Raw genomic sequence first — 26107 nt, forward strand, 5'->3', positions numbered from 1 at the left:
TTCACAGTTAAACAAACATGCATTACCAGAAACTGGTACAAAAAAAAACAGTAAAAAAGTAACAGGAGTAGAGAGGGAATGTCTACATCATCATACCAAATCATAGCAGTGCTCTTTATTGAAGTAAGTAGGGACAAAAACTGTGTCCTTAGCTTAAAAGCTAATTCAGTGACTCAGTGGTAACATTTCAGTGTGAATCCCAGCACAAAATTTATAGGCCGTAGCCACAAACTGTCATCAGCTGCTGTAGTCCCCTAGCCTGCAGTGCAGCTATGCTTACTGATGTGCCAGGAGGACACAGTCACAAGAGAGCTTTTTATAGGCAAAATATAATTGAACAGGCATTTGCATGGGAATGGCAAAATATACAAAGTGGAGGCTATTCAAGGTCATTTCTAAGGCTTCTTGAAATAACTTCTAACAACTGCAAAACATCTTTGCTGGTTTCCTTGTTTTGTTTTGTTTTTAAGTAAACAGAATACATTTCTTAATTTTACATAGTTTCTTCTGACTGAATTTGTTTCAGAAATCCTGGGCCGTCACTTCTGGGTGGAGTGTATAAACCTACAGGTATGCTGTAGGCAACGTACAGATAGCAGGATCATGTGTTTTGGCAACCATGAAATGAGCACTATCTCATAGAAAAACAGGTATTGATCTTTGGGGTTAAATCTCACCTTGCTCCCATTCATAAATATCTACCTTTTGTAGCAGTGGTATCTGTACATAGAATTACTTGTATTCATGGAAGCAGCTTATTTGAAGTGAAGCCCAATGTATCAGTGCAAAGGGTGTCTTGTTTACGTCTCATCTGAAAGAATGCCATACAGTCAACTGCTAGGTATTTAATTCCTCTGCCTTGCCTAAAAATAAGCTGACCTTGGGTCCAAACCTTTTACTGCAGGGAATACTTCAATCATGGTAAGTTTACTGTCCTGCTAGTCTCCCCTGATATAAAACAGAAGAATACCAGTCTTCCCTCAAGATGAGCAGCAAGGCTTGCAATAAGGAGATAAACAAAAAGTGATCAGTTTATAGACAGTTCTCAGAGGTGATGAATTTCATTAGCTGTGCTAGTCTTTCCCCAGTGTTGCAATACTGGGGCAAGTATTGCAACCAAGGAATTTAAGGACAAAAAGAGTCATGGCTCCCATTACACAGATCTTACCATTTCCTATGAGAGGCGGCAAGGTTGGGGCTTTGGAAGGTGGAATGGGGTTCAGTCTTGGAAGCATTCCATTAACTTGTTTCAACCTTTCTAATTTCACTTGCTCCATCCATTTGGTCCCTGTCATATTCCTCCTGGCCTGTAAGCCAAGTGCTGTGGTGGCTGTGGAAATGGTAGAGTCCATGATTGGGGTTTCATCGATGACACTGAGGTCTCCTACACTACCGCCACCGGTCAGAGTAAGCTCGATCCCATTGTTGGAATAGTTGCTGATGGGGGACTGTTCGCTGCTGCATGTAGACTGACCACCAGGGCTTGGCTGAGATGTCTGTTGGAGTGAAAGAAGCAACATAAGAATGTGAGGATTAAGCAGACAATGTTAATTTGTTGTGACAAATGTGGATCTAAATGGAGCCAAGGAAAACTAAATGTAAAGAAAAGTTTAGTGTTAAATTATGACAGTGATTTTTTATTAGGAGGCTTTCTAGAATACCGACTAACTGCAATGAATGCCATTGAAAAACTCAGTATTAAAATCCACTTTAATATCTTGCTGACAGTATATATTATATCTACATGAGCCACTCATCTATCTCAGTTATTGCCATAACTGGGAATTATATCACTTCATACCATTTAAGAGCATGTATGTATGTGTACTCCTTTTGGGTATGCACTGTTCCCAAATGCAGGTCAAAAAACCAGATCAGAATTCAGTCATGTTAAGAGGTCTAATTTACAATGCTAGGCTTGCAGCAAACAAACAAACAAACAAAGATTCCAACAACACTGGAATTTGTTTGTTGTTTTTTTTTTTTTTTAAATTAGACTTGTGGCTAAAGAATGTAAGTACTTTCCATGCTTAAGGCTTATTGTTTCGAGCAGTGGTTGGCCAGAAATGCTGGCATGTAATAAAACAGAGACAGAGCATCAGTGCAAAACTACTGTAACACATTATCAGCATCCTGAAGGACCCTAGCAGCATGCTCTAACTTACTCCATCTCTGCTCTGCTTTAAGAAGGTCATGATCTACCAGATCAAATCCTTTGTTTCATTAGAACTTATGGAATCTTCTATGTATACAGTACAGCCTATCTATAGGAATGTAAACCCACTGCAATGGCTTCTCTCTTAACCATGCTGTAGCAGGATTCTTGCTGTGGGGAAATACAGGCTCGATTTACTTTTTATACTCATGATGTACTTGTAAAAGCATGGGGAAATTTCTCAAACAAACTGAAACAGACTGACTGACTGACTGACAGACAAAACATGTAGCAAGACAGGCAGAAGTTTCTGGACACAGTAGGTTCTATCAGAGTGATCACAAATCTGTGCATGCAGTATCATTTTGCTCCCAAGAATGGTTCCATGTAAATATTTCACTTTTTTTTTTTCCTGCCAGCCTGTGATTTTTATGCACATTCTTACTGACAAATGCTAGCAAGAATTTCTGAGGTAGCCATGGTTGCTCTCACTTCTAACATCAGTGAATGAAAGAAGTACTGTAGCTTCATATGCCCCTGAGGAGTCAATTCAGATGCAATAACTATTTTATTATTTCTAACTTGAATGATGATACTTAGAATTTATGAGGCCGCACTGAGCAAGTTCATTTCCAAATCCTGGCCACAGAAGATTTGGTGACAAGAATAGAAACAACTGTTATTACTCAGAAGAGAGCTTGTGCTTCTGTACAATAGCTCCATGCCGTATGGAAGAAGAACACAGACGGTTAGAAGCCTGCTTTTGTAGCCATGTGTAAAGATCACAGTGAGGAAGGTTACAGAAGAACAGCATTATGGGAAACATATTTCTAGGTGTGCAATAAAAAGAAGGGTATTTCATATAGAGGAGAAGGTTCAAAGACATTTCTGAAGACATTTAACCAATATGCCAGATTTTTTACATGTCAAGTGTTGCAAAATACTCACAGCACGTTACATTTGGGAATGAGTTTGATGGATTGCACATTACTAAATAAAGGAATGACTGGATAACAGGCAGAAGGGTAAAATAAAGACACAAATAATGTTGCAATAAGAAAAACAGCAGAGAAGTTAAAATGCCCTCACCTTATTACCCACTGTCCTTAGGAAGTAAGAACAAGACATATAAGAGCATTAGACAGAAAAGACATTGGATTAGTTAAAAAACAGAGCATATATCTTAATTCACACAAGCAATGAAAAACAGGAAACATAAAATTGTTTTTAGAAGATATTTTCCAGAGATAAACATTTAATACAATTAAAGCAATCGTTATTAATATCCCTCTCCTAAACATTTTATTCATATTGAAACTATTTATATTCAAAAGCTCAGCATACCTCAATAATGCTATGGATTTATCTACACAAGCAAGAGAGGAATGGGTTTTGTTCCTTTGCAATTTACGGCACTTATCACCAAAGATGGCAGAGGATCTCCTTTGGGCTTCCTTTCGAAGGGAGTTAACTCTGGACTTCGCTTGAATGTTTATGAATTTGGGATTAATATTCCACATTCTGGGTGTAAGCATTAAGCACAATATAGCAATAGCTTGTATTTCCGTGAGTAATCATTTTGAATTGCAGCATGAAGATCAACCATATAAGCAATGTTTGGAGGGCTCATATTTGTAGCTCCCAAGGACTGGGTCCAGATGAAATGTAGACTCAGAGGTGGAAGAGGATGGAGGGACTGCCTTTACTGGTTTTAATACTTGTGGATAGGATGCATATGAAGTGCAGGCACATGAAAGAAGAACTTCTTTATTTCAAACAGCATGTCAAAAAACTGAACTAATTTTACCCCCAAGCTCTAAAAATAGGAGTGAGGGCCTTAACACTGGTATAATACAGTACATTGGAGATAAACCAGTGAAAAGACCTGATGAGACTTTAAATTCAATTAATTTACTTAATTTACTTAGATTTGAATTAGGCTAACTTGGTCAAATTAAATTAAGTATCATATTAACCTAAGAGGTCACATCACATTAGAGATTAAATATTATCAAAATATTTCCTCCTGCCATTGAAGAAAGTCACCTTATCTTGCTTCAGTTTGATCCAGTTTGTCAGACATGACATCCTCAAGCCCCTAAGATCTGATTCCTTCTCCAGGTTCTCTAAAATTTATCACCACCAACACCATCACGGTAGTAATTTTGACTCGGCTTTATTTGCATTCAGATTTTGAGCCTGCAAGACTCAAATACTATAACTCTCTTCTGTAAACAGAAGACTGGGAAAAAAATACCTTTTTAAAAATGAAAGCTATGATTTTCTCATAATACGCCAGTTCCACAAGATGGAGTTTTAAGAGAAACAATTATTGCAAGAGTTGCCAGCACTGCACTTACTGTGTATTGCACAGACTAGATGTAATCTTTTTATTTGCTATTTCTTGGGCTTTAAAAACATTTTACAATGTAAACAAAAAAGAAAACCTCACAAAGATCCAAACTTGTGAGCCGGAGTTTATGGGTTTGAGCATTTCATAATGAGATTACTATGCAGTTCCAAAAAGAGAAAGGACAAAGGGAATGGTATAGTGTATTGCATACCATTGGTTTCTCTGACTTGACTGCTTTCACTTGGAGGCATTCTTCACGCCTTGAGGTAGCGTTGCTGAGGTCCTTCTGCTCCCCAGTTGCACCCTGAGTCTGCTGGCCTGGCGATCGTGTCTGAGAGTGGCTGCCTGGGTCTCTGGGTGGTGGAGGCCTTGGATGGATGTCTCCTCGCTGCTTCTTGGTGACGTGTGCTTCTGGGCCATGCACGGTCTTCACATGTTTCCGGAGAGAACTGGGGTCTGTGTAGCGCTTTGTGCAGCCTGGGATCTTGCAAACATATGGTTTCTGCCGTGCCAGGAAAAATACTCAAATTAGATTTAATTCCACATGGGAGTCCTGAAGAGGTCCTTGGAGCACAGCTGGCACTACAGTTACACCCTTGCACAGTTAATTTGTTATCTAATTTACAGTCTCTAGAGTGACTGCATCAAGTCAAACCTATTAATTTCCCCTGGTTTTGGTACTCAATAATGATGCATGGCTTACAGAAGGCAGAGCCTCTCATAATATGAACTGGCACAGCTTTGACTTATCACAGCAACAAAGCTATGTCAGTTTATGAAGACTGGCCTAACTATCCTGTTCATTGCTCTCAGTAATCTGATACTCTGTTTCCACTATACCCAGTACCTACTCCTCGACATTCAGAGGCAAGCAGTCACCTTCAGAACACATTGGGACATTTGTTCAGGCAGGAATATCTGAGGAAGAATTTCTCTCCTGGCCCTTTCAGATGATCAGTTCACATGTCAAAGCACAGCATTCATTTCCATAAGCATTTTCACACTGCAGCAATATATGCAGTAGAAATATTACTGTTACTAGCACATAATTAATCCTTCATTTTCTTTAAAAACAGCTTCCTTTGTCTACAAATTTATCTGGTCCAATAAGCAATGTGGAGAAAAGTAAATTTACTGTTCTATAATCACATGAAGACTTACTTTGTTCTTATATCATGAGAGGATTAGAATGGAGGAGTTAAGCCCTTCCTAAACATTCTAATTGCCTCAGGAAAGAAAGAATCATTTACTTGCTTTTATTACTGAATTGTTTCCAAGAAACTACTATTTTAAGTCTTATTTACACTAGCCCTCAAGAAAAAGAGTTCCTCATGCAGAGTTCCTTAAAGGCATTCTCTCTGTGTTTATACATGGCACTATAGAGCCTTTGACAAATGCGGCTTCTTAATGGCCATCTATGGCCTGAGCCTGCTTCCACTGATGTCAGTGGAAAAAAGCTCACATTGACTTGAATAAGAGCAAAAATGTCAATTGTAGCAATGTGAAGTTAATGCTGAGTTACTGAAGCAGGTTTTCTCCAGATGCTAAGGATGTGCATATCAGCTACGCTCTGTACAACACGTCTGCATCAAGATACCCGAGCTGCTTTTAAATCTGCGTATAGGTTACTTACTTATCAAAATGGCTAAATTGCTTGCCAGTGGCATTCATGGTAAGCCCTACATCAATATACATTGCCTAAGAATGTTACAGTTGGTGAGACAGGTGTGACTGCCATAGTGGGTTTGCCAGGAAAAAAACAAATTCCTTCCACTGCATCCCTACTCTGTGAGGTTTATTCAGAAAAGAAAAAAACAGAGAGTAACAGCCCTGAGAAAAGTGAAGAGGTGTAACTCAGAACTTCTAGGGCAACTCAAATTTTCCAGTCCCTGGAGACTTCTCTACACCTTCCAGCAGCTGCTGGAAGGGACATTACAAGAAGTTACAGAGCCTAGGTGGGCAATCTTTGGTCCCACTCTGCTGGAGGAGTGAGGAGTGCAGGAGGCTGCGGTTCCTTTCCTCCTGAGCAAGGGCTGCAGCTTAACAGCCACCAGATGTCAGCATGCAACAAGGCAAGGTGACGACACCCTCTGAGGGCTGGACAGCCCCACCAGCTCCAGAAAGAAAAATGATTGCAGCATGTCAGCTCAAATCGTTTCCTGGTTAACATGCATGTTTCCATTAGATTTCTTGTCAATCCTCCCTCCACTCCTTCATACTTAACAAAATGACCCACAGCTTCTTTAGATCTGTCTGATGTTAAAATGATTGTGCTGATAATCGTTATCTAGTACTCCCTTCAGGTTCCTGAGGATTTCTATGGCTGTCCTCCATAACAAACTGCTATGATCACATTGTAGGTCTAGGTCTGTTTGACACACATTTTTATTTATTTATTTATTTGTTTATTTATTTATTTATTTATTTATCCATTAAGCTATGTTTACTTACCTCATTTGAATGAGTCCTGTTTTGGTGCTTGGCCCTGTCAGATGCATTGGAGAAAGCTTTGTTGCAGCCCTCATGTTCACACACATATGGCTTCTCTCCAGTGTGAGATCTCAAGTGCGTTTTCAAGTTTTCTAGTCTGGAGTAGGCCTTTGTACAACCTTCAAACTGCAGATAAAAAGTATGTCTGGATTAATTTTAATATTTGGACTTGCAAGAAATGGTAAAAGCTGACCTGTAAAAGTTTAAAAACAATCCAACCTTGTGCAATGTGGTTTTGTTTTGATTTGTTAGATTTTAATTTTAATTTTACCCATGCAAAATCCATCACAATTCAAGTTAAAATGCATCCGGCACTATATAAATCTTCTTTTATAGGAGAGAACAGCATTTATGTATTTCGTGTAAGACAGTCTTTGAGTCAAGAGGAGACTCATGACCCACAATAACACCCAGATGTAGCTCTGTAAGAGAAAGTGCTTTCAAATAATTAAGCAAATTGAGTCCTATTTAATATTGCCTTTTGGGTCTTTGCTTATTAAATTCGAGGAAGTTGGCCAAGTTATCCAGCTCTTACCATCTGGGCCAGCTGGATAACAAAGCAGACATACAGTGTCATCTGTAGCAATGTCTGATGGACAGGAGGTCAGGGCACGCAGCACTTGCTTTGCTCTGTTCCCCACATAGCCCCAGGTCCCTGTCAAAGCCTGAGCTCAGCCTCCTTTACTCACAGTGCATTTGTGTGGCTTTTCCCCTGTATGTCTCCTCATGTGGACCACCAGCATATACTGGGCTTTGAATGGTTTCTGCTCCCGGGAACAGTCCAGCCATCGGCACACAAACTCTTTCTTCTCACCATGTATGTGGTCATTATTTATATGCTGTTTGGGTAGAAGAAAGTTTACAGATTAACAGAAACATATCTTTGTCAGCAGCCTTACTGTTGATTTGCACTGAAACTGCACTGATCTTGCGGTACTAGAAGAACAAGAAGATTATCTTTGCTGCAGAAAGGTCACAGCATTCAAATCATACATTGCCCTGGAAGTCCACTAAGGCCAGGAATTTGTTTCTACTGACGTCAACAGGCTTGGGATCAGGCATCAGAGATACAAGCTGTTAAATGGGTCCTGGAGAATTTCATGCACAGCATCACTTCAACACTGAGTAATGGTTTCTCAGATGAGGGAAGTCTATTCAAGTGCCACTCAACACAAACAACATTTACAAAATCAGGCCTTCAAAAACATGTGCCCCAACCTCAAAAATCAACACAATCGCTAAACCAAGTTTCGATCAGATCTTCTCAGTCCCCACTCTCCTTATTTTCTTTCAGTGTTGGCTTCATGTATACATTGTGGTAGGGGAAACAAAACTCTACTTACTCCAGTAACTAAAAATTCCATGCACAAAAGCATCCATCAAAACAGATTTTGCCACTGCGAAGAATGGCCTTGCCTGAAAGCCTCTGGGCGCAAGACCCAGCCTGGACCTGTAGCCAGTCCTGGACACCTCTTGTTTGTGAGTGCATCCAGAGACAGGCTAGGGCTGTGTACTTTTACTCTTTCAGAAAAGTAGCTTGCTCTGTTCCTTTCATCAAGATCCAGTCTGGCAGAGAACTGAAATACTGATTTAATTCTCACTGATTGTGTTCCTGAGCAGAAACAGGCTGATGAATCAGGGTCAGCCTCAAGTTATTATTATTATTTTTATGTTTGTTTTTTTTTTCACAGCTTCAGAAAGCAACAAAATCATCCTGGACTTCCAAAGGTGCACAATGGTTGGAATGTCAACTGTTCATCCTCCTGAACCCCCTTTGATAAATCCTGCCTCAGAGATGTCACCATTCCTGTACTTTCTACCACGGTTTTTTGGTAGTGCCACTAGATGGCTGCATTTCACAGCAAATGAGATTATTACCATTATGACACAAGAGAAACTCCTTCCACAGTTTACACGTGATCGCAGCAAAAGATGAAATCAGTATCTGGTGCATAAGTAGCTCATAGAAAATGCCAGCCCTACAGAAACTCAGTAGTTGTTACTCGAACACAAAAAAAAGATAATCCCAATCTTTTCTAAAGTCCTGAAAACAATCAGGAAACCAAATATAATCACTTACATTCACAATTATGCAACATCTCTATGGCAAACAGATGTGGGTTGCCTGTAAAAGATGACTGCTCTTTTCTCATTCTGAAACTTTATTGCTATTTCTTAAAGTTTCTGATGGCACACAAAGTACATGACCAAAGACCAAAGTATATGATCAAAGATGTGTTGAACAATGTACAGCATGTAATCTGCAGGAATTTATGTTTCAAGTGCTTATCTCCACAGTCCATTCGCATTACACATGGCTGTACCACAAGTATGCAGATGCCCAGTGTTGTGAATCAGAACAGTACAATGAAAGAAAAAGAAGGGACAAACCTCAATACATTAAAGTAATTCTTGGCCATGCCTTCCTGTAAATATTACAGACTATAATCTATGTGGTTAAACCTACACGGGCAAGAGGGATATAATACACAGTTGCATGGATGACACAGGATTTCCATTGGATTCAAAATCTTCATGGCTGGGTCAGTCAGCTCACAGCGGCAGCTCTCTCTTTACCCCACTGCCCTGAGTGGACACTCACACACTGTGGATGCACCTTCAGAGACACTCTCTGCAGGACAATTTTGTCACTCCAAATGAGCTTGCTCCTTGCCCTCTGGATTTCTCACTTTTATCAGTGTAAGCATCTTCTAAAACTGTCCTTTCTCATGGACAAAACGCTCCTTTCCTCACCCCCTCTTCTGCCCAGGTTCACTGGAGCTGCTGAAAAAGCTTCCCTAGGATGGTGACTGACCTCTCACCTCTGTATGTCACTCCAGTGGCTCATCTGTTAGCCATCTTGTGATCACCGTCACATTACTGTGCAACTGTGTCACTCCACAGTTGTCGGCCCTGCTCCCTTATCCTGTCACTCCTTTCTGCTCTTGCCACAATCAAACCTCTCTTTGCACAGCTCTTGCTCATTGCATTGATCCTCTAGGAGACCCCTGAGGGCTTGCCTGCAAATTCATCTTGTTCTTGTTTAACCCTTTTGAGGATCTTCATCTTCAGGTAAAACCTAGAAGAAATAAGCTCACTACAGCATCTGCTAATCTGAGTAATTTTTATCTCATATGATCTCAGTTGCTTTTTGGTTGAGCAAACCTCCTAAGTGCTTTTCACATAGGAGCAATGTTTCAGCAAACCTACAAAAGTGCCCCAAACACCAGAAGGCTGGTCCAGAAAAAGATCTTGTTCCACACTAAATGAGCACAAGAGCACAGCAGAACTCAGCAGTGCTCTGCGGTAATGACACTCGCTGCCTTTATTACCCTGATTGCCCAGGGCCAGATTCTGATGCCCTGCACACTCACTGTATGATCTGAAAACTGACCAGCCAACTACAGGGACTTAGCAACACTATGCCAACAAAATAGGTACTAGATCTAAAACACTGGGATTTTTTTATGTTTATTATTTGGCAGAAAACAATGTGCAATGTTTAAAATATGTTTAAAGAAGAGGGAGGTCTCACTGTGCGAACAACATCAATTAGAAAAGTTTAGAAGTTTGTGAACTCTGGCATTCAGGTTCTTTGACTCACATAATTACCTCTGGATTTTGCATGGTGGTTTTGACTCCCCGGTCTCTATTATGAGAGAGAATGAATAGTTTTCAGCTTGTAAAACAAAGAACAGTCAGGAATAAGAGTATTATGCAAAGCAGAAGCTTTGGTACAGTACAATGAGGATTTATAGGGTTTCAATTTATAATCTGTTTGTAACCTTATTACACCCATGAAATGTCACATTCCAGGGACTAGATCAGAAGGATATTTTTTTTCTCAGTGAAATTGAATTTTGATGCAGTTTCAGGGTGTGAAAAGGCTTTTCTTTTAATTTGATAGACTAAAACCTGCAAGTTTAACTTATGTTGGTAATCCTTATGACAGTAAATACGAGCATGAAAGCCAACTATATTACTCCCTAGTGTCAGGCTTGCTAACACAAGGCTCTGAAGCACCAGTTCTGTACTATTAAGAATTTGTGACCTGAAAAAAAAAAAAAAAGGCCCTGATAAAAGCTGAAATTCCACTAGCTATCTCCCATTGCACACAGTTCTGAAAAGCTGCTAAACAGGGTCATTTGCAGAATTCCAGTCACTTTCATGCCATTTCAATGCTCATTACCAAGCCTCAGTCTGTCCTCGCTCATTTTCTTTTCTTTAAAGAATGTTGCTATTAACATTTGGCTCCAACATGAACAGAGGGAGCTGACCTCTATATCGATTTTGGTTTCAGAATGCCCTGGCTTTGAAGAAGAAAGCTCTTAAATAGATTTCAATTCCAGAGTAAAACCAGCAGATTTATTGAAATTAAGGCTGCACTTGGTGTGTCATCTCTACTGGGGAAGCTGGCATGTGCAAGCACAACCTGTAGTGTCTTGGAAGCATAAATGCTTACATGATAAGAAATACTATTTAAAGAGGGAGCATGTTGAAAACATGTTCTTATATGGTCAATGCAAACCCTGTATGCAACTCCATACAGCAGTAGTTGACGAAATGAGATTGAAGGGGGGACCTATAACAATCTTAATGCTTGATTTCCCTCCTCTGTACGTTTTTTAGAAGAAAGGGAATGTATAACCATTTCCAAGCTGACTGCTTGGTACCCATTAGTTACTCAATACATAAACAAAGGCCATTTCTGCTGTCCTGTCACAGAGTCAAACAGCAGCACAAAAGCCTACCATTCACATCAGTGGAATGAATTAGGAACACAAGAAAAAGAATGACTGTCACCTGCAACTGAGATTACATCTGTAAAAACAAGGTGTGATTTGAGGGATAAAGCACAAATCATTGGGCAAACCTCCTGATTCTGCTTTCTTCTCTGGATACGCTACCCCAGCACATGCTAGGAAAAAAAATTGGAAAGAACCACACTGCCTTGGTAATGCATGGGTAAGAAGGCATAATGTCAGTATTGCTAAAAATTGCTTTAATTTCAATTATATAATTACAATTTTAGGTTGTTCTTAGCCTCTCACAGTTATTCTCCTGGAATTATAAATTAAACGAGGGTGCTAAATATCTCCTCACTAAACTTCACTACACACTTCAAACAGAAGGGATGTTTAAAGCACCTTCTAGCACAAATCTTGACTTGACCTTTGCTGCTGCAGAAAAACCCAGGGCTGGCTGCATAGGGAATGAAGACTGAGACGTGGAGAGGCACTGCAGCAGAACAGCTGCTAAGCACAGCTTATCCCACAGTTGCATGAGGGAGCTGGAGAGCCCTCAAGCTGCACAGGAGAAACGTGCAGAGACTGTGGCCAGCAATAACTCGACAGCTCTGAGGCTGCTCTGGAAACAGATTAGTTGTCCCTGACCTGCAAGTCCCACAGGCAACACTTTTGTTTACATGTTTTGCATAAGGGATATAGATTTGTCCCTAAGTCGACGTACAGTTCGAAACAGGAGGGGACCTCCTGATCACCGACTTCATTTCTTACTATGGCAAGCCCCATTACACATAATCTCATCCACAAACAAGCTTCATCTTCTAAGTACACTGGTGTTTTGCTCTCCGTCCCCAGTGGGAAGCTGCTCTAGGAACTTGCTCTTCTGTTGGTTAGCAACTCATTTCTAGCTTCAATTTATTCACAGCCAATTTATACTCATTTGTTCTTGTGCCAACACTACCCTTCAGCTTAAACAGCTCATGTTTGCATGGTGTTTATTTGTATCCCTCCCTCATCCCAACTAATTTATGAACAACTCTCCTTTCTGCCTTCATTAGCTGGATTAAAAAGGCTGGTTCCCTCTGGTCTTCCCTAGGATGACCAAGTCCTTGCTCCGTCTCTCCTTCCCTGCTTTGGCTTGAGGTGTGGAAGTCCCTGCCTGTCATTTTATCCACAAGTTCCTCATTGTTGCTTTCAAGACTGCGCTAAACCCATTCCAACTCAGTGGTTCTCTTGACCTTCCTCTTCATCTCTCCTGTGTAAGAGTTCACCTTCATACTTCCCTATCCTTGCCTAGGTGTAAGTACAGCTCTCTCTGTATAGATACTTGAGACCATTTCCGAAGCAACTGAGTGCCCTGTGGCATGTTAATTTATCTCTTCTAAGATCAAACCTTGGGAAATAATATCTCCTACTACAGCTGCAGTAGAGAAGGGGACTTAAGGTTCAGAAAAAGTAAAACCTAAATGACACGCACTGAAGTATTTAGGTTTCTGATTCCTACCTAAAGTAGTCATCCCTTCCTGAGTAGCATGCATACTTTCGAGCTTCTTGACCCACACAGCTTCCTGAGATAGATGAGTGGATGTAGAAAGAGTACTATCATTCAGAAAAGCAACAGGGCAGCACTTCAGGAAATACCCTGCTTGCCTGCTCCCCAGGGATGTGATCCTGGGCTTGTCACTGCTCCTTGCTACCATTTTAGGTAGTCAGGAAACAAGAGATGACATCAGCCATGCCTCCCTACCACCTCATTAACATCTTGATAAACTCCATGATCCATGGTAATATGGACAGACAAAAGCTTTGGTAAATTAGTCAGCATATAAAGGAGGTCCTGGTGAGGCAGGAAATACCTTCCCACAATAGAAATACTATTGTGAGGAGGCTAAAAAGTGCATCCCAGTAGAGCAAGATCCCCAGCAGAGTTTGCAAACGCATTCCCATTGCTGCAATCAAGTTTCTCTCAAACTTTTGTGATTCTCTGTCAGCACGATGCCTGCATTTTATTTTAATTTTAATCTCCTGGAAAATAGGTAAGGATCTCTCCTGTCCTTTCCCTACTCAAGATCATTTGTAGGCACTACCAGGTTAAACAACTGTAAGAGACTAATGACCGCTCCCCACTGCATGAGTCAAGAGTATGCTTTTGACTTCATGTCCTAAGGGTGACATAAGTATTTAAGTCATTTTTAGTTCCGAAGACAGAAGAAGCACTTAAGCTGCTTTAAACCCTTGTGGAGGCATAAATGCTTAAGCTGCTTTCAGTTCCTAAAGCCAAGTCAAAGCTATAGCTATGCATGAAGAACTCAGCGTTTCTGCACAGGCACATGCTTGTGGAGAAGCTCAGATAACTATCTCCACTTCTGCTTCCTTTCCTTTGGATACATTTATTGTTATTCCATCATAGTTTTTGCACCTGTCTTCTGTAATTTAGAGAATATTTAAGAAATACTGTTGTACAGATCTCTACTAATGCTGATTAGCAACATGACAATTTATACGATCCACTGATCTGGCCCACTGTAGGTCAGCACCTCAACAGTCTAGATACCTTTGCTGAATCAGAATACCCACAGTTAAAACTGGTTGGATTTTAAAACCATGGCAATTTCCTGTGTGTATAATGAATGCACTAAATAATGTGTCTGCAGGCTGCACTCCTCACCCTGCAGTATTTGATCCTGTCATTCAACCTCAATACTTAATTTTCAGTTTTCCACTATAAATAAATAAAGCCTCCCATTCCTCCCCAGATTTGGTCAAGATTATAAACCTAAATGTGCAGTAGTGGCACACGACGTCAGTAATCATGTATTTTGAAATTACATATAAGAGAGGAGTGTGACATTTTTAGCAATATCACTAAATATGTACCACAAATGTTTGTAACTCCAGCATGACTAGGAAAGTTTTAGTCATTTCATTAAGAAAAATAATAAAATCACCAAATAAAAGCAGAAAATTGCAAAGTTTGTGGAAAATAGGAAATATAACTTACATTATTTTAGGACCTTAATATATGAACTCTATGTATGTGACTGTTAATATTTAATTGTATGGAAAAAAATTCATGTTAGCCAGCATTCCAGGTAAATTCACACTTGAAGCTCAATTATTGCCATGTTGGTCAGGATTCCCATCTCCATCACTTGAAAACTGGCAATAGCAGTCAATGAAGAGAGGGTGGGATCAAAATTAGAAGCCTAGATGAAAAATAATGATGACATATCTGAAGACAGCTTGCAGAAGAAGATATGAAATGATGACAGGTACTAAAAGAGGGTAGCATAGAAACCAATGACTGGAAGAGAAGATGGAGAAAAGTAAGAAAGAAGGAAAGTGAGGAAAAGAGATAAAAGAGAACATGGTTTCCATCTTGCACATCTGCATTCAAACACGGCTGCCTACACCATGTCTTTGGAACAGCTCATCAAGAATCTTGACTCTTGAATCAAGAAATTTTTTCTCTCTGTTTTTCACCCAAAGCAGTGTTTCCACACACACGTGGAGTACAATGCTAAGTTGCTCCATTTCCTGAGTAGGAAAACTGTCTTTCCAATGTATGAATTTGGCCTCAAGGATGAATACTGGTGCCGAATGCTTATGCTGGTGCAAAACATAATGTATTCACCCATAAGAAATTCCACACATCCATTATCCCTCTAAAACTCATAGTTCCTCTCCTTTAATAGGGGAAATACATTGTGTTCTGGCTGCACAGAAATACTGAATTGTTCTGCGCCATAAGAGCTCACCACCTTTCCTTAGCACATCCAAAACTACCCTCTCAGTACCTCGGAACCTGCTTATTCACCTGCCTCAGCCCAAACAGCTTGGTCTAATGCGGCTCATTTTGCCTGTGATGTCTGAGGGAGCACTCCAAGGCAAGGACAGACCAACGGAAACCATGCCTCTGGAACAGGTTGCCCAAGGAGTTTGTGGATGCCCCATCCCTGGAGGCATTCAAGGCCAGGGAGGATGTGGCTCTGGGCAGCCTGGTCTAGTGGCTGGCTACCTTGCACATAGCAGGGGGGTTGAAACTAGATGATGATTATGGTCTTTTTCAACTCAGGCCATTCTATGATTCTATGATTCTGTTCCAGAGATCTAGCAAATTGTTGGGTCAGTAACTGTCTTTGACTAGCTTCTCTGTCACTGGGAGAAGACAGGGTTTACAGCCATATTTGAAGATGTATTAAAGGTCTGGGGTCAGGGCAAGACACAGAAACAGACTCTTCTTGTCTCATGGGGTGTATAACTTTGGAAGCCAGGAATGCCCAAAGAAAAAGTCAAACAAGTAATAATTAAGAAATATTTGCATTTTGTGGAATTTACTGCAAGCAAGTGCAGGAGTCATCTTTTGACTCCAAATGCTGTTTGATTTTATGTATGGGCCTGGAGAAGTCTTGATCTCTAAATGTGATGCTGTATTAGACGGGACTATGCTAATTCAACAGACAAAACCCAGCAGGACTGTTTTCTACTCACCATCCTGTTTCAGCTGAAAATATAGGTCTGATTATTTTTCCTCATCTCACCTCTTTGCACTAACAACAGCAATAAAAGTTCTCAATCTGTAAGTTAATTAAAAAAAATAAAATATTTTCTTTCACCTTCTCCTCTTGTTCTCCTGCAATAAATTCTATAGTTGTCTCTGTTGCCTATCAATAGGCTAAACATATCCAACTTGTGTGTTTAAATGCTAAAGACAGAGAAGTCCCCAAGGATACGTCAATCGTTGGCTCTTGTACAAAGAAAATACTGTATTTTGCTCAGAAGAGCTTTCCGTGGCAATTTAAACACAGTGAGACAGACACAATATCCTGGAGAGAGGAAAACCTGCCTTATTACATTCCTGACCCAAGAGAAAGGATTTGCCCTTAGGACATAAAGAGAATCAGTGGGGAGGAAAAAAAGAGAAAAGTTATCTAATCCTAAAAATAAAGGCAGCGGTTCATAATACAGCATGACCTCCTTTTAATCTCTGATTTAGTAGTTATACAGTATGGATATAATATAATACCAGTAGAGCAAACACAGCTTGCTCGTCAGGCTGAGAACCAATTCCTTTAGACTGCAATCTATGTTTCCAGGTTTTAGACAGCTTTTTGGTATGCTTTGGGGTATTTTGTGGAGGGAAGAGAACTTATGGGATATTGTGAGGATTCCTTCTCCATAACATCACATCTTGTTCTGGTTTCTTTTGATATAGATATATTCACATATACAGTACAGTTAAGTTTGTTAGCAGCAACATGCAGCTCCATGAAGGACAGTGTTTTACAGCTCTCTCTTTATTTCCTGTGTAAGAGCATGTAGGTGTAAAGAAATGGGCAGAAGCTACATTTTTATTTCCTAAAAGTGAAAATTTAATCAATGAGATTCTGCCAGAATAAAAAGACAAATGTTGTGGACATTAATCATTTCACTTTTACAGCAGTAGAATGATGCTTTGATGACTCTCAGCTTTGCTTCTTTTCTGATGTTGCCTTCCATAACTGTCAAAAAATCAAGCGTGATTTCTCTCTTGAAAGTTGCATTTTTGTATTTGTAGCTGGGAGATTAATAGGTGAAAGTGGCATGTAACAGGAATTCAAGCTTTCTTTTTCTTTTTTCCGAATGTATGGAAATAATTTTTCAAAATGAGCTGCTGTGATAACTGGGCCTTCGAAGTTCCTCCAGCATGAGTTCTCTGTCTTGCATTCGCCTTAGTTGATGAAGTAAGGTATCAGAGCTACCATATTTTGTGATGTTATAAAAACAAACAAACTAACAATAAAACCTCCTCCTCTTGGTCCTCATTCTTTGACTTGCCCAAGGATAGGGCTAACTGCATGTGTGCCAGGGAGCTGCAGCAGAGAAGTGAATGAACTGAAAGTAAAAACCACGAAGCAGATACTCAAGATAGCTGTTCTCAAGAAGGGATGCTATGGATATGTCTCTGCTCTCCAAAGGTATGCCTTGCTCTCCTGCTGGTGATGGGGAGAAAGATGTGAGGATGACCAAATCCTTGGGGCATCCACTGTGTAGATACTGGTAAACTCCTTCATTTTCCACTAGCTTCAGCATCTCCCTTGGTCCTTTTTGTACACATCTGGCTGCATGATTATAGGTCTGCCCTGAGCAGTCATGGATAAGCTGCAACACATGAGCAAAAAAAAGCCTTTTGCTGCAGGGTCATTCCTTTTTTATAAGGCAGTCTGAAAGGCAGAATCCCATTATAACCTTTACCTTTATCAGGAGTTCACATGTGCAGAAATCACTTCAAGAAAAATGATTTTAATTACTCATGTTTGGCCCACTTTACTTTGTATTTTTTATGCTCTTCATATTTAGGTCCCCAAATTACACCCACATTTTAGCATTACCTGTTTTTTTGTGAAAATTAGATTAATTTGGTACCTGCGGTATAAACCATGAGATTTACAATTTGCAAAGAGAAAAAAAGAGGGAGAAAGCATGCACCAGTGAGAGAGTATTCAAATGAGGCTCAAAAGGACAGGGCTGAAAGAAATGACTGAAGAAAGGTCACTTGCTAAAGGATTTAAGACCATGTGAAGAAACTGTACTGTTGGCCTTTACAATGCAGCAGTGACTGAAGGTGATCTGCTCCCAAATCCTATACCTAGCCCTGCACAGATGATCAGCATGTTCTGCCTGCTTTTCTTTCTTCTTTTCTCCATCTTCTCTCTTCATCACACATGCACACAAGCTCTCCCCACAGGCTCACTGTGATCCGGCTATAGACCCAAATGATATGGAGTGAGATGTAAGAATAATTCCTGCCATCAGGAAAGCTCTATGGCATGACAGCAGGGAGGTATGATGCATCCTCCTGCTGCAAACCTACAAAAGAGGACTGCTCACTACAAGCAGTTTCACTCTCCTGCAGATCTCAGTAATACACTCCTCTCTCAGTCCAGTCAAAACAGTAGAGTACAAACAAGGACAGGTAAAGAATGGCCTGAAACCCAGTGTCTGCCCTTCACTAGGTCTGACAGTTACCTATGAATGTTGAATAGAAAATAAGTCTGATACCGTCTAGGAGCAACTGAATATGGGAGAACAGAAAACTACCTGAGGCTCAAATTCAAAATTTTCTGCTTCATGATCTTTCCATTTAGGGGATAAAAATTGATTTTGCGTGCAACTGCTACAGAATTTCCACAAAACCCAAGTTAAAATCCATTGAAACTCCCTCACAGGCCGTGTCCAACATGAGCCAGGGCTGACTACCTTCTTTGCAATTCTGAACCCAAACACGCCGTTGCGCAATCTTTAACAAAAACATACAAGAAAAACAGGCCTTAAAAATAAACAAACAAACAAATAAATTTGAATACTCAAGCACTTTGCTACAGGAGTTAGTGCAACAGGCTCAACAAGAAACTATATATATATATATAGTATAAACCCGTATATATATATATATATATATACGGGTTTTTCTCACTGGCATAGAAAGATTACAGAGAATTCCTGCCAGCACACCTGAGAAAGAAGTCATCAAAATGAGATGTTACTTGTATTTGCAAACAGTATGAAGAATGAAAACACCTCCGGTTTTGCAAGAGGCACATCAGCACACACCAGACAGAAGTTCTAAACACTCTGGACCTTCTCCCACACTGCTGCAGAAGACATAAATCTACAGTCCTCCTTTCTGCCATAGTAAGTCATCCAATTTCAAAAGAAATCAGATCTGCTGTATATATTAAACCTGAAATTAACGATGCTCCCCCTATATTGTTTGGCTTTGATAAATTCCAGCCATTGCTCCTAGGTGAGATGTGCAGATCTTGATTCTGTGAGGTGCTCTGCTCACGTGGGCTCCTATGGCAGTGCAGTGTCTGTTAAATTCCACTGGGTCCAACCACGCAGAGCTCTCTGCAGGAGTGGGGCTTCAGCAGCTGTTACACTTAATATATTGAGCACTGGGTTCAAACCATGCTCAAAGTAATAACATTTTCCTTTAAAACAAAGCATATTCACAAGAATAAAAGAATAACATGGGAAGAGATTTCTAACCATTACACAGACCAGGCCAGTGGAGCCAGCAAATAAATGCCTAAAGCAGAAAGAATGTAAGTAAAAACGTACCAGCAAAATATCTCAACAACAGTAGTGCACAAAATGAATATATAAAGCCAGAGCTGTTTTATAGAAATTACATGGTTTAATGACAAAAATCTGTTAAAATTTATAATGCTTTTCAGTGCCCAGTTTTGGAAACAGATTGAAAGCAGGTTACTACCAACAGGCTCTTTGAGTTAAAATGTAAGCATACACTACAGCAGCTTAATACCATTTTGTATTACCATAGACAAACTGTAATCCCATGAGGTAATTTATTAATCTATGAAAGACTACAGCAAGACAGAACAAGGAAAAGATAAAAAGTATAACTTTAATAAGATTTTGAAGACTTCCAAACTCCCAAACTGGTACAGAAAAATTGGCAAACTACTTGAACACTTAAAAAAAAAAAAGAAAAAAAAAGAAAAAAAGATACTGCCTTCTTTTACTGAAAATCCTGTGCTCCTAATGGGGTGGAATAGCAAGGTAGCAAGGTAAACATCAAATAATTAAATGAAATCTGCTCCTTCAGGAGTATTAAACATATGGGAAGGAATACCGTACAGACTAAGTAGCCAAGACCTGCTGAACAGTATGAACTTCATTTAGATCAACTTTGGATCAGATGTTGTATAACCATGCATTTCCTTCTGCTCTTGGTACTTTATTAATGATTGCAGTACAGCTGACAGTGATCCACTTGAAATGAAAGAGAAGATACTCCTTAGCAGGACTTACCTCAGTTCATCGTCTTTTAAACTTTTTTTTAAGAGTCCTGTGCTTACTACATGATCACATTCAAGTTACCCATACAATACAAATGTCAATGCAGAAAAACATTCCTGAATAGCAGGATTTCTTCAACAAATGCACTTAGTGTCTCTTTATACATAATCTATGAAAGCTGCAGGTTAGATTAGCAGACAACGCCTTATCCACGTTTTACAACGAATTGCACAAAAAGCCCTGAGAAAGCTGAGAATATAGTGACGTAAAAACAGACAACACTTCTCACAGAAACTAGAAAGAAAAATGATGGCAGTGATAAGCATCATCAAAACCTTCACGAGGTAATGCATGTTTTAGTATTTGTTTCATCACATATATGTTTGCAGAATTAATACATCAGTGGGTGACAGATGCACTGACAACTGCAGAAGATAGTCTGGGCCCTCCCTTTCTGACAACTCTAAGAAACACTTCTAACAAGCTTCATCATGTGCAACAGGTTTATTATTTCTCTGAGACATCCCTAGGCTTTTTTTCCACTGGAGATTCACTTCAAATTTATCTTTCACATCTCTGCAAGGTTTAGTCATCCCCGAAGCATCCTAGCAAAGTCAGGTTAGCAAAGGTTAGTTATCCTCGATGCTCCTGGGAACCGCAGCAGGGATAGCTTCTTCCATCTCTCTCGTGCCCTGAGATAACATTTTCTGCTCTCTTGTTATGTACCACAGCCACTTGTGCCATAGCCAGACAACAGACATATGTTGGGACAAGTGGAATGAAAACTGCAAAGGATCTTCAAGTAGAACATGAGGGTATCACCTAACACACTTAAAAAAATGCCAAAGCCGTCCTTCTGCCTTACATTCCACACACTAATTTATTTGCAGTGAACTTACAAGTTGCTCCTGGTAACTAAAAATCAATCCTAAATAATCTGGTTTATTTCAGAGATGCAGCTCTTCTCCTACACATCGCTGTGAATCCACTTCAATGGGACAGACACATGCTAGCAGTTGGACCCAGGACTCTGCAGGAGACAACCAAAGGGCAGCCGAAACAACAAGCCTGCATCTTTGCAACACTACCTCATCAGAGCTAGAGCCTGGCACCTTCAGAGTGTGATATAAAACACGCTTCTTTGTTCAGGTTTTTTTTTACTAACAATAAGTGTCAGAATCCCCTTGGCAATTAATTTCCTGGCTAGTAATCCCTTGGCTCTGATCCACACAGAGAAAGTGGCTAAACTGGAGGGAGGTGTGCAAGGCACATTCTCAGGCTTTGCAAAATGAAGTGGTCTCTTAATTAAAGTGACAGTGAAACTTTGTGTTTGCTCTGTATAGTGAATGAAGTAGAGCTTATTGTTAAACACTCTCTTTAACATAAATGTAATATGGCAAACAGTCAAATGCTGCAGGTAGGATTTTCTTGGTTATCTGTAGTATACTATATTGGAAATATTTTAGACACAATAAAGGCATGCAAAAGCTATCTAAAATATAGTATGATAATGAGCATTGGTGACAGTTTGAAGGATAAAGCCTTATTCTATGAATGTTAAGAAAAATTACAATTAAAAAAAATCACCATGTACACACAATGTTTTAAGCTGCTATATTCTCAGCTCTTGTACAGAGATATAAAACTCTTCTAATAATTATGCTTAGTGCTGATAGACACTGCCAGCAAATCTGCGGGCCAGAGCTACAAGAATGCCTCTGCCTTGCAGCCAGGCAAGATCAGTTTTGACACATTTATTTTTAAGGTCTTTCGAGACAAAGTAACAGAGAAGCTGTGTGGGCATAATTCCTATAAAAAGCCGGACTCTGGAAAAAATCTTGACTAAGTTTCCATTAGTTTTAGACACAGTCTCTAACTGGGGGGCAGAAAGTTGGTACCATGCTCACATGTGCTGGGAGAAGAGTGAGATAATATCTTTTTAATTAACTCAGCCTAAAGTGATGCAGTCTTAAATGAAGCACTCTGATCCTGGATTCCTCATATGAGGAAGCATCAGAGCTAAATAAATACAGGAAACCCACCTGGCTTTCACACTCCAGAATATTTATATTAATAAAAGAAAAAGAAAGAAAGTATTCAGTCTGTCTGGATGCATACCCCTTCCACATCAACCTGACATGGGTGCACCTTAAACAAGGATCATGAATAAAATCAGTGCCAAGAGAATAACAGAAGCAAAAATGGGCAGTGAGCATTTTGAGTACAAATATTTGTGGAGAAAGCTCTTATTCTCAATCAAAATACTCAGAAAAAGGTCCCTGAATTCAAGAAGTGCTGTCCACTGCTGAGGGAAGGTTCTGACCAGAAGCAAAGGATGGGCTTAGCTATGCTGTGCTTCTCTCAGAGAATTTAGTGAGCTCCTACCTGCCACTGCACTGTTGCTGTTCTTTCTTGTAGTGCTTTCTTGACACATGTAGGAGAGGATAAAAGCCTAATGGGTGCGAGTGTCAGCACAATATAAATTACTGCAAGGAAAAACTTGATGCATGGCTTGGGATCTGAAAGAGGAATGTCCACCATTGTTTGTGATTATGGATCACATCACAATCTAATAGCAATTTTTATTTAATCAATAATTTCCATGCTGAACAGACAGCCCTGTTACAGAGAATCGACAAGCAGCTACTGATAGCGACAAGGCTTGTTATTAATCTTTACTCTGCCAACATATCAACCAAACTACTGTAAAAAAACACCACCAAGATGGATTTAGAAGTAGGTCTTTCTTTTTCTTTCTTTCCTTCGTTTTCTTTCTTTCCTTCCTTCTTTTCTTCTTTTTCTTCTTTTCTTTTTCTTTTCTTTCTTTCTCTCCTTCTTTCCTTCTCTCTTTCTTTCTTTCCCTTTCTTTTCTTTTTAGCTACATAGCTCCATTCCACTTCCCCCTTTCCAGGTATGTAACATTTCATACACTTTATATTCTAAGTTTATTTGAAAAACCTAGGGCTTGAATTACACAAAAAAGGCAATTCATATTAAGCAATTTCACAAATCAGTGGGACCTAGCCCAGTGCTCAGTGTTAGCCATTATAGGCTAATAAATCATACTTTCTCTTTGAGATGTCAATCGCCAAGTGCTTTGTAAAAATGTTGGCATCTGTAATTCAGCGAAGCCTTTTCATCTTGAAATAAGATGCTCCAGACTGATAACAAGAATAATCCTCTCTTGATCAAAAAAAAAATCTGCATTTTACCAATTAAAGCTGCTGCCAGAAGCCAAATGGAGCAGCACTGAGACTTCACTGTAGTTTATCTCTGCTAAACACAAGGAGGGATACAGTTAGAGCTTTGTTTCATTTTCAGCTTGACTACTTTATCTCACAGAGAACTGTGGCATCTCAGCCCTGTGATACACATAAGAATGGTATATGCAGACCTCATACCTACAGCGCAAACCACCAGAGGACCCACTCCTGACAAAACCACCACCCATTCATTTAACAGATTAGGTACCCAACACCTTGAAAGAAGTCACACTCACACGGAAGAGTGACGACTGAAAAACACTAAATTTATTGAACCCCGATAAAAGGCTTGTATGGTCTTTTTTTTTTTTTCTTCTATTAAGAGGTTACACAAACAAAAGAGGATGCAAAGATAAATCCACACTGTAAAACCCTCAGAATTAAATGCAGAAGCAACACTTGAGCCTGTACACAGTTCACTCAACCCTGTCTTCATTTGAACATGCCAGTCTGCCACTTCTGTCTGAGAGAAAGCACTTCCATGTAAAATAGCCAGGCTGAGCTCACAGATTTCGGTTCCTCTGGGCATCAGATTTCTATGGACAAACTTTTTGGGTACAATACAGGTGTCTAAGAGGGAGAGCATGGCACTCATGACAAAGACAGGAAGATGGCCTGCCCTATGGATAAAATGCTATTCTTTTTGAGAAGACAAAAGCAATGTAGAAAAAAATCACGAAGAACAGAGGGTCTCGGAAAGTTCAAGGTCAGCATTTCACTTGTTCACCATTGTAAGACAGGCTACATAACAACAAACTACTCAGTCAGCAGCAGCACGAAAGGAAAGGAAAGGAAAGGAAAGGAAAGGAAAGGAAAGGAAAGGAAAGGAAAGGAAAGGAAAGGAAAGGAAAGGAAAGGAAAGGAAAGGAAAGGAAAAACCCACACAGAATTGGCAACTCCGCCCAGGGGAATATGCTTTTCCGGACCCTTGGGACAGGACTGAATGCTATCTGGACTCAAGGCACAATCCCAACCTTCCTTACAGCTCTGAGGGAGCTGAAGCAGCTGGCATGGATTTCTATTTCCTCTCTTCTATGCAATATGCCAACAAGAGTCAGGAGCTGAAGAGCCGACTCACTTTGCAGCTTTACTTGTGCCTATACCTTCACTCAGGCAGCACGGTCTCTCCTGGAAATTGGCTGCTGGCTTCTGACCCTACACTTCCCAAAAAACTGAATCATCCATGAAGCATCGCTAACCTGGAGAAGCTCACTAGTTCCACTATCACGGAAAATAAAGACTAAATAAATACAGTCCACAGATGATCTGAAAAACTTTTTGTGACTAAAATTACATAGGGACGCCAAGACCCACTTACTTTCATGCATGGCCCTTCTCATTCAAGTACCCACTTGTTCTGATTTCAATCTAAATTGCTAGAGTAACTTCTCTGGGCACAGGAGGAGCACTGATCAGTGTCTACTCACATAGCAAAAAGGAAGTGCTATTTAAATTGCATGCCAGAGTAGAGCAATCTCTTTCAGGGACAACAATTCAGAGACAATGACTTTGGCAACTCACATGAACAGTAGCCATAGCAGCAGTAGACTAACAACAACTTTTACTAATGCTGTAAAAGAAACACTAATTACAGAGGAATTAAAATAAAAAATGATTATATTTCTCTCTCTAAATCCCCTCTTAATACTTCACAGATTAGGGTGGATTTATTTTTTTGCAAACCTTTCTCTATCAAAAAAAAATCCCCACTTAATTTTTTTTTCATCTCCTCTGTGATTCATCCAAAGCCAGACTCTAGGAAGGAGAACTGCTGATGCAGGAGTGCTTAAGAGGACCTGAGCCAAAGCACAGCTGGCCTTCAGGTCAAGCCCAGAGTGAATGAGATCTCTTCAGAAGGCAGCAGCGGTGGCTTCTAACACTGCTGGAAGGCAGAGGGCATTCTGGTGGCTGGCATGGAGCAGAAATGTGCCAGCCCCAGGGGCTGCTGATGCTCCATGGAGCATAGAGAAAACAGCATGAGGTCGATCTGTGGTTATTTAACCTTAAAGCCCCTTTGATAGGGGGTTAAAGACATGCTTCAGAAGAACAAGTATGTGTTAGTTACCCATGTGGAAACCAAGAGAGAATGTGCATGCATTTAGGGGCAGAGATTGGCTTACCAGCTTTTGAATGGCAGGTAATGAATCACTGGCCTAAAACGATGCTACCATTATGGTGTATTTTAAAGCTACAGGTTCAGCTGCCTATATCCGAGCACAATAAAGTGGCATCTAAATTACAACTTGGCCTTAAACAGGCAGCGAGGAAATCTTGAAATCTAACTCTAAACATTCAG

At 40.1% G+C, this 26107-nt stretch overlaps 1 protein-coding gene across 5 annotated transcripts in view; it reads right to left on the reverse strand.

Annotated features, from left to right (window-relative positions):
* Positions 1-26107, reverse strand: part of GLI3 (GLI family zinc finger 3) — a 203862-nt gene that overhangs the window by 3490 nt on the left and 174265 nt on the right. For all 5 annotated transcript variants that reach the window (XM_021386345.1, XM_021386346.1, XM_021386347.1 and 2 more), the window contains 4 exons: positions 7688-7837; positions 6960-7124; positions 4720-5010; positions 1169-1496 (listed from right to left, as the gene is read on the reverse strand). In XM_021386345.1, the coding sequence (XP_021242020.1) occupies positions 1169-1496; positions 4720-5010; positions 6960-7124; positions 7688-7837 (934 nt within the window). The remainder of the gene's footprint in view (positions 1-1168; positions 1497-4719; positions 5011-6959; positions 7125-7687; positions 7838-26107) is intronic.

This window comes from Numida meleagris, chromosome 2 (assembly GCF_002078875.1).
Source record: "Numida meleagris isolate 19003 breed g44 Domestic line chromosome 2, NumMel1.0, whole genome shotgun sequence".
NCBI classification, from domain to species: domain Eukaryota; kingdom Metazoa; phylum Chordata; class Aves; order Galliformes; family Numididae; genus Numida; species Numida meleagris.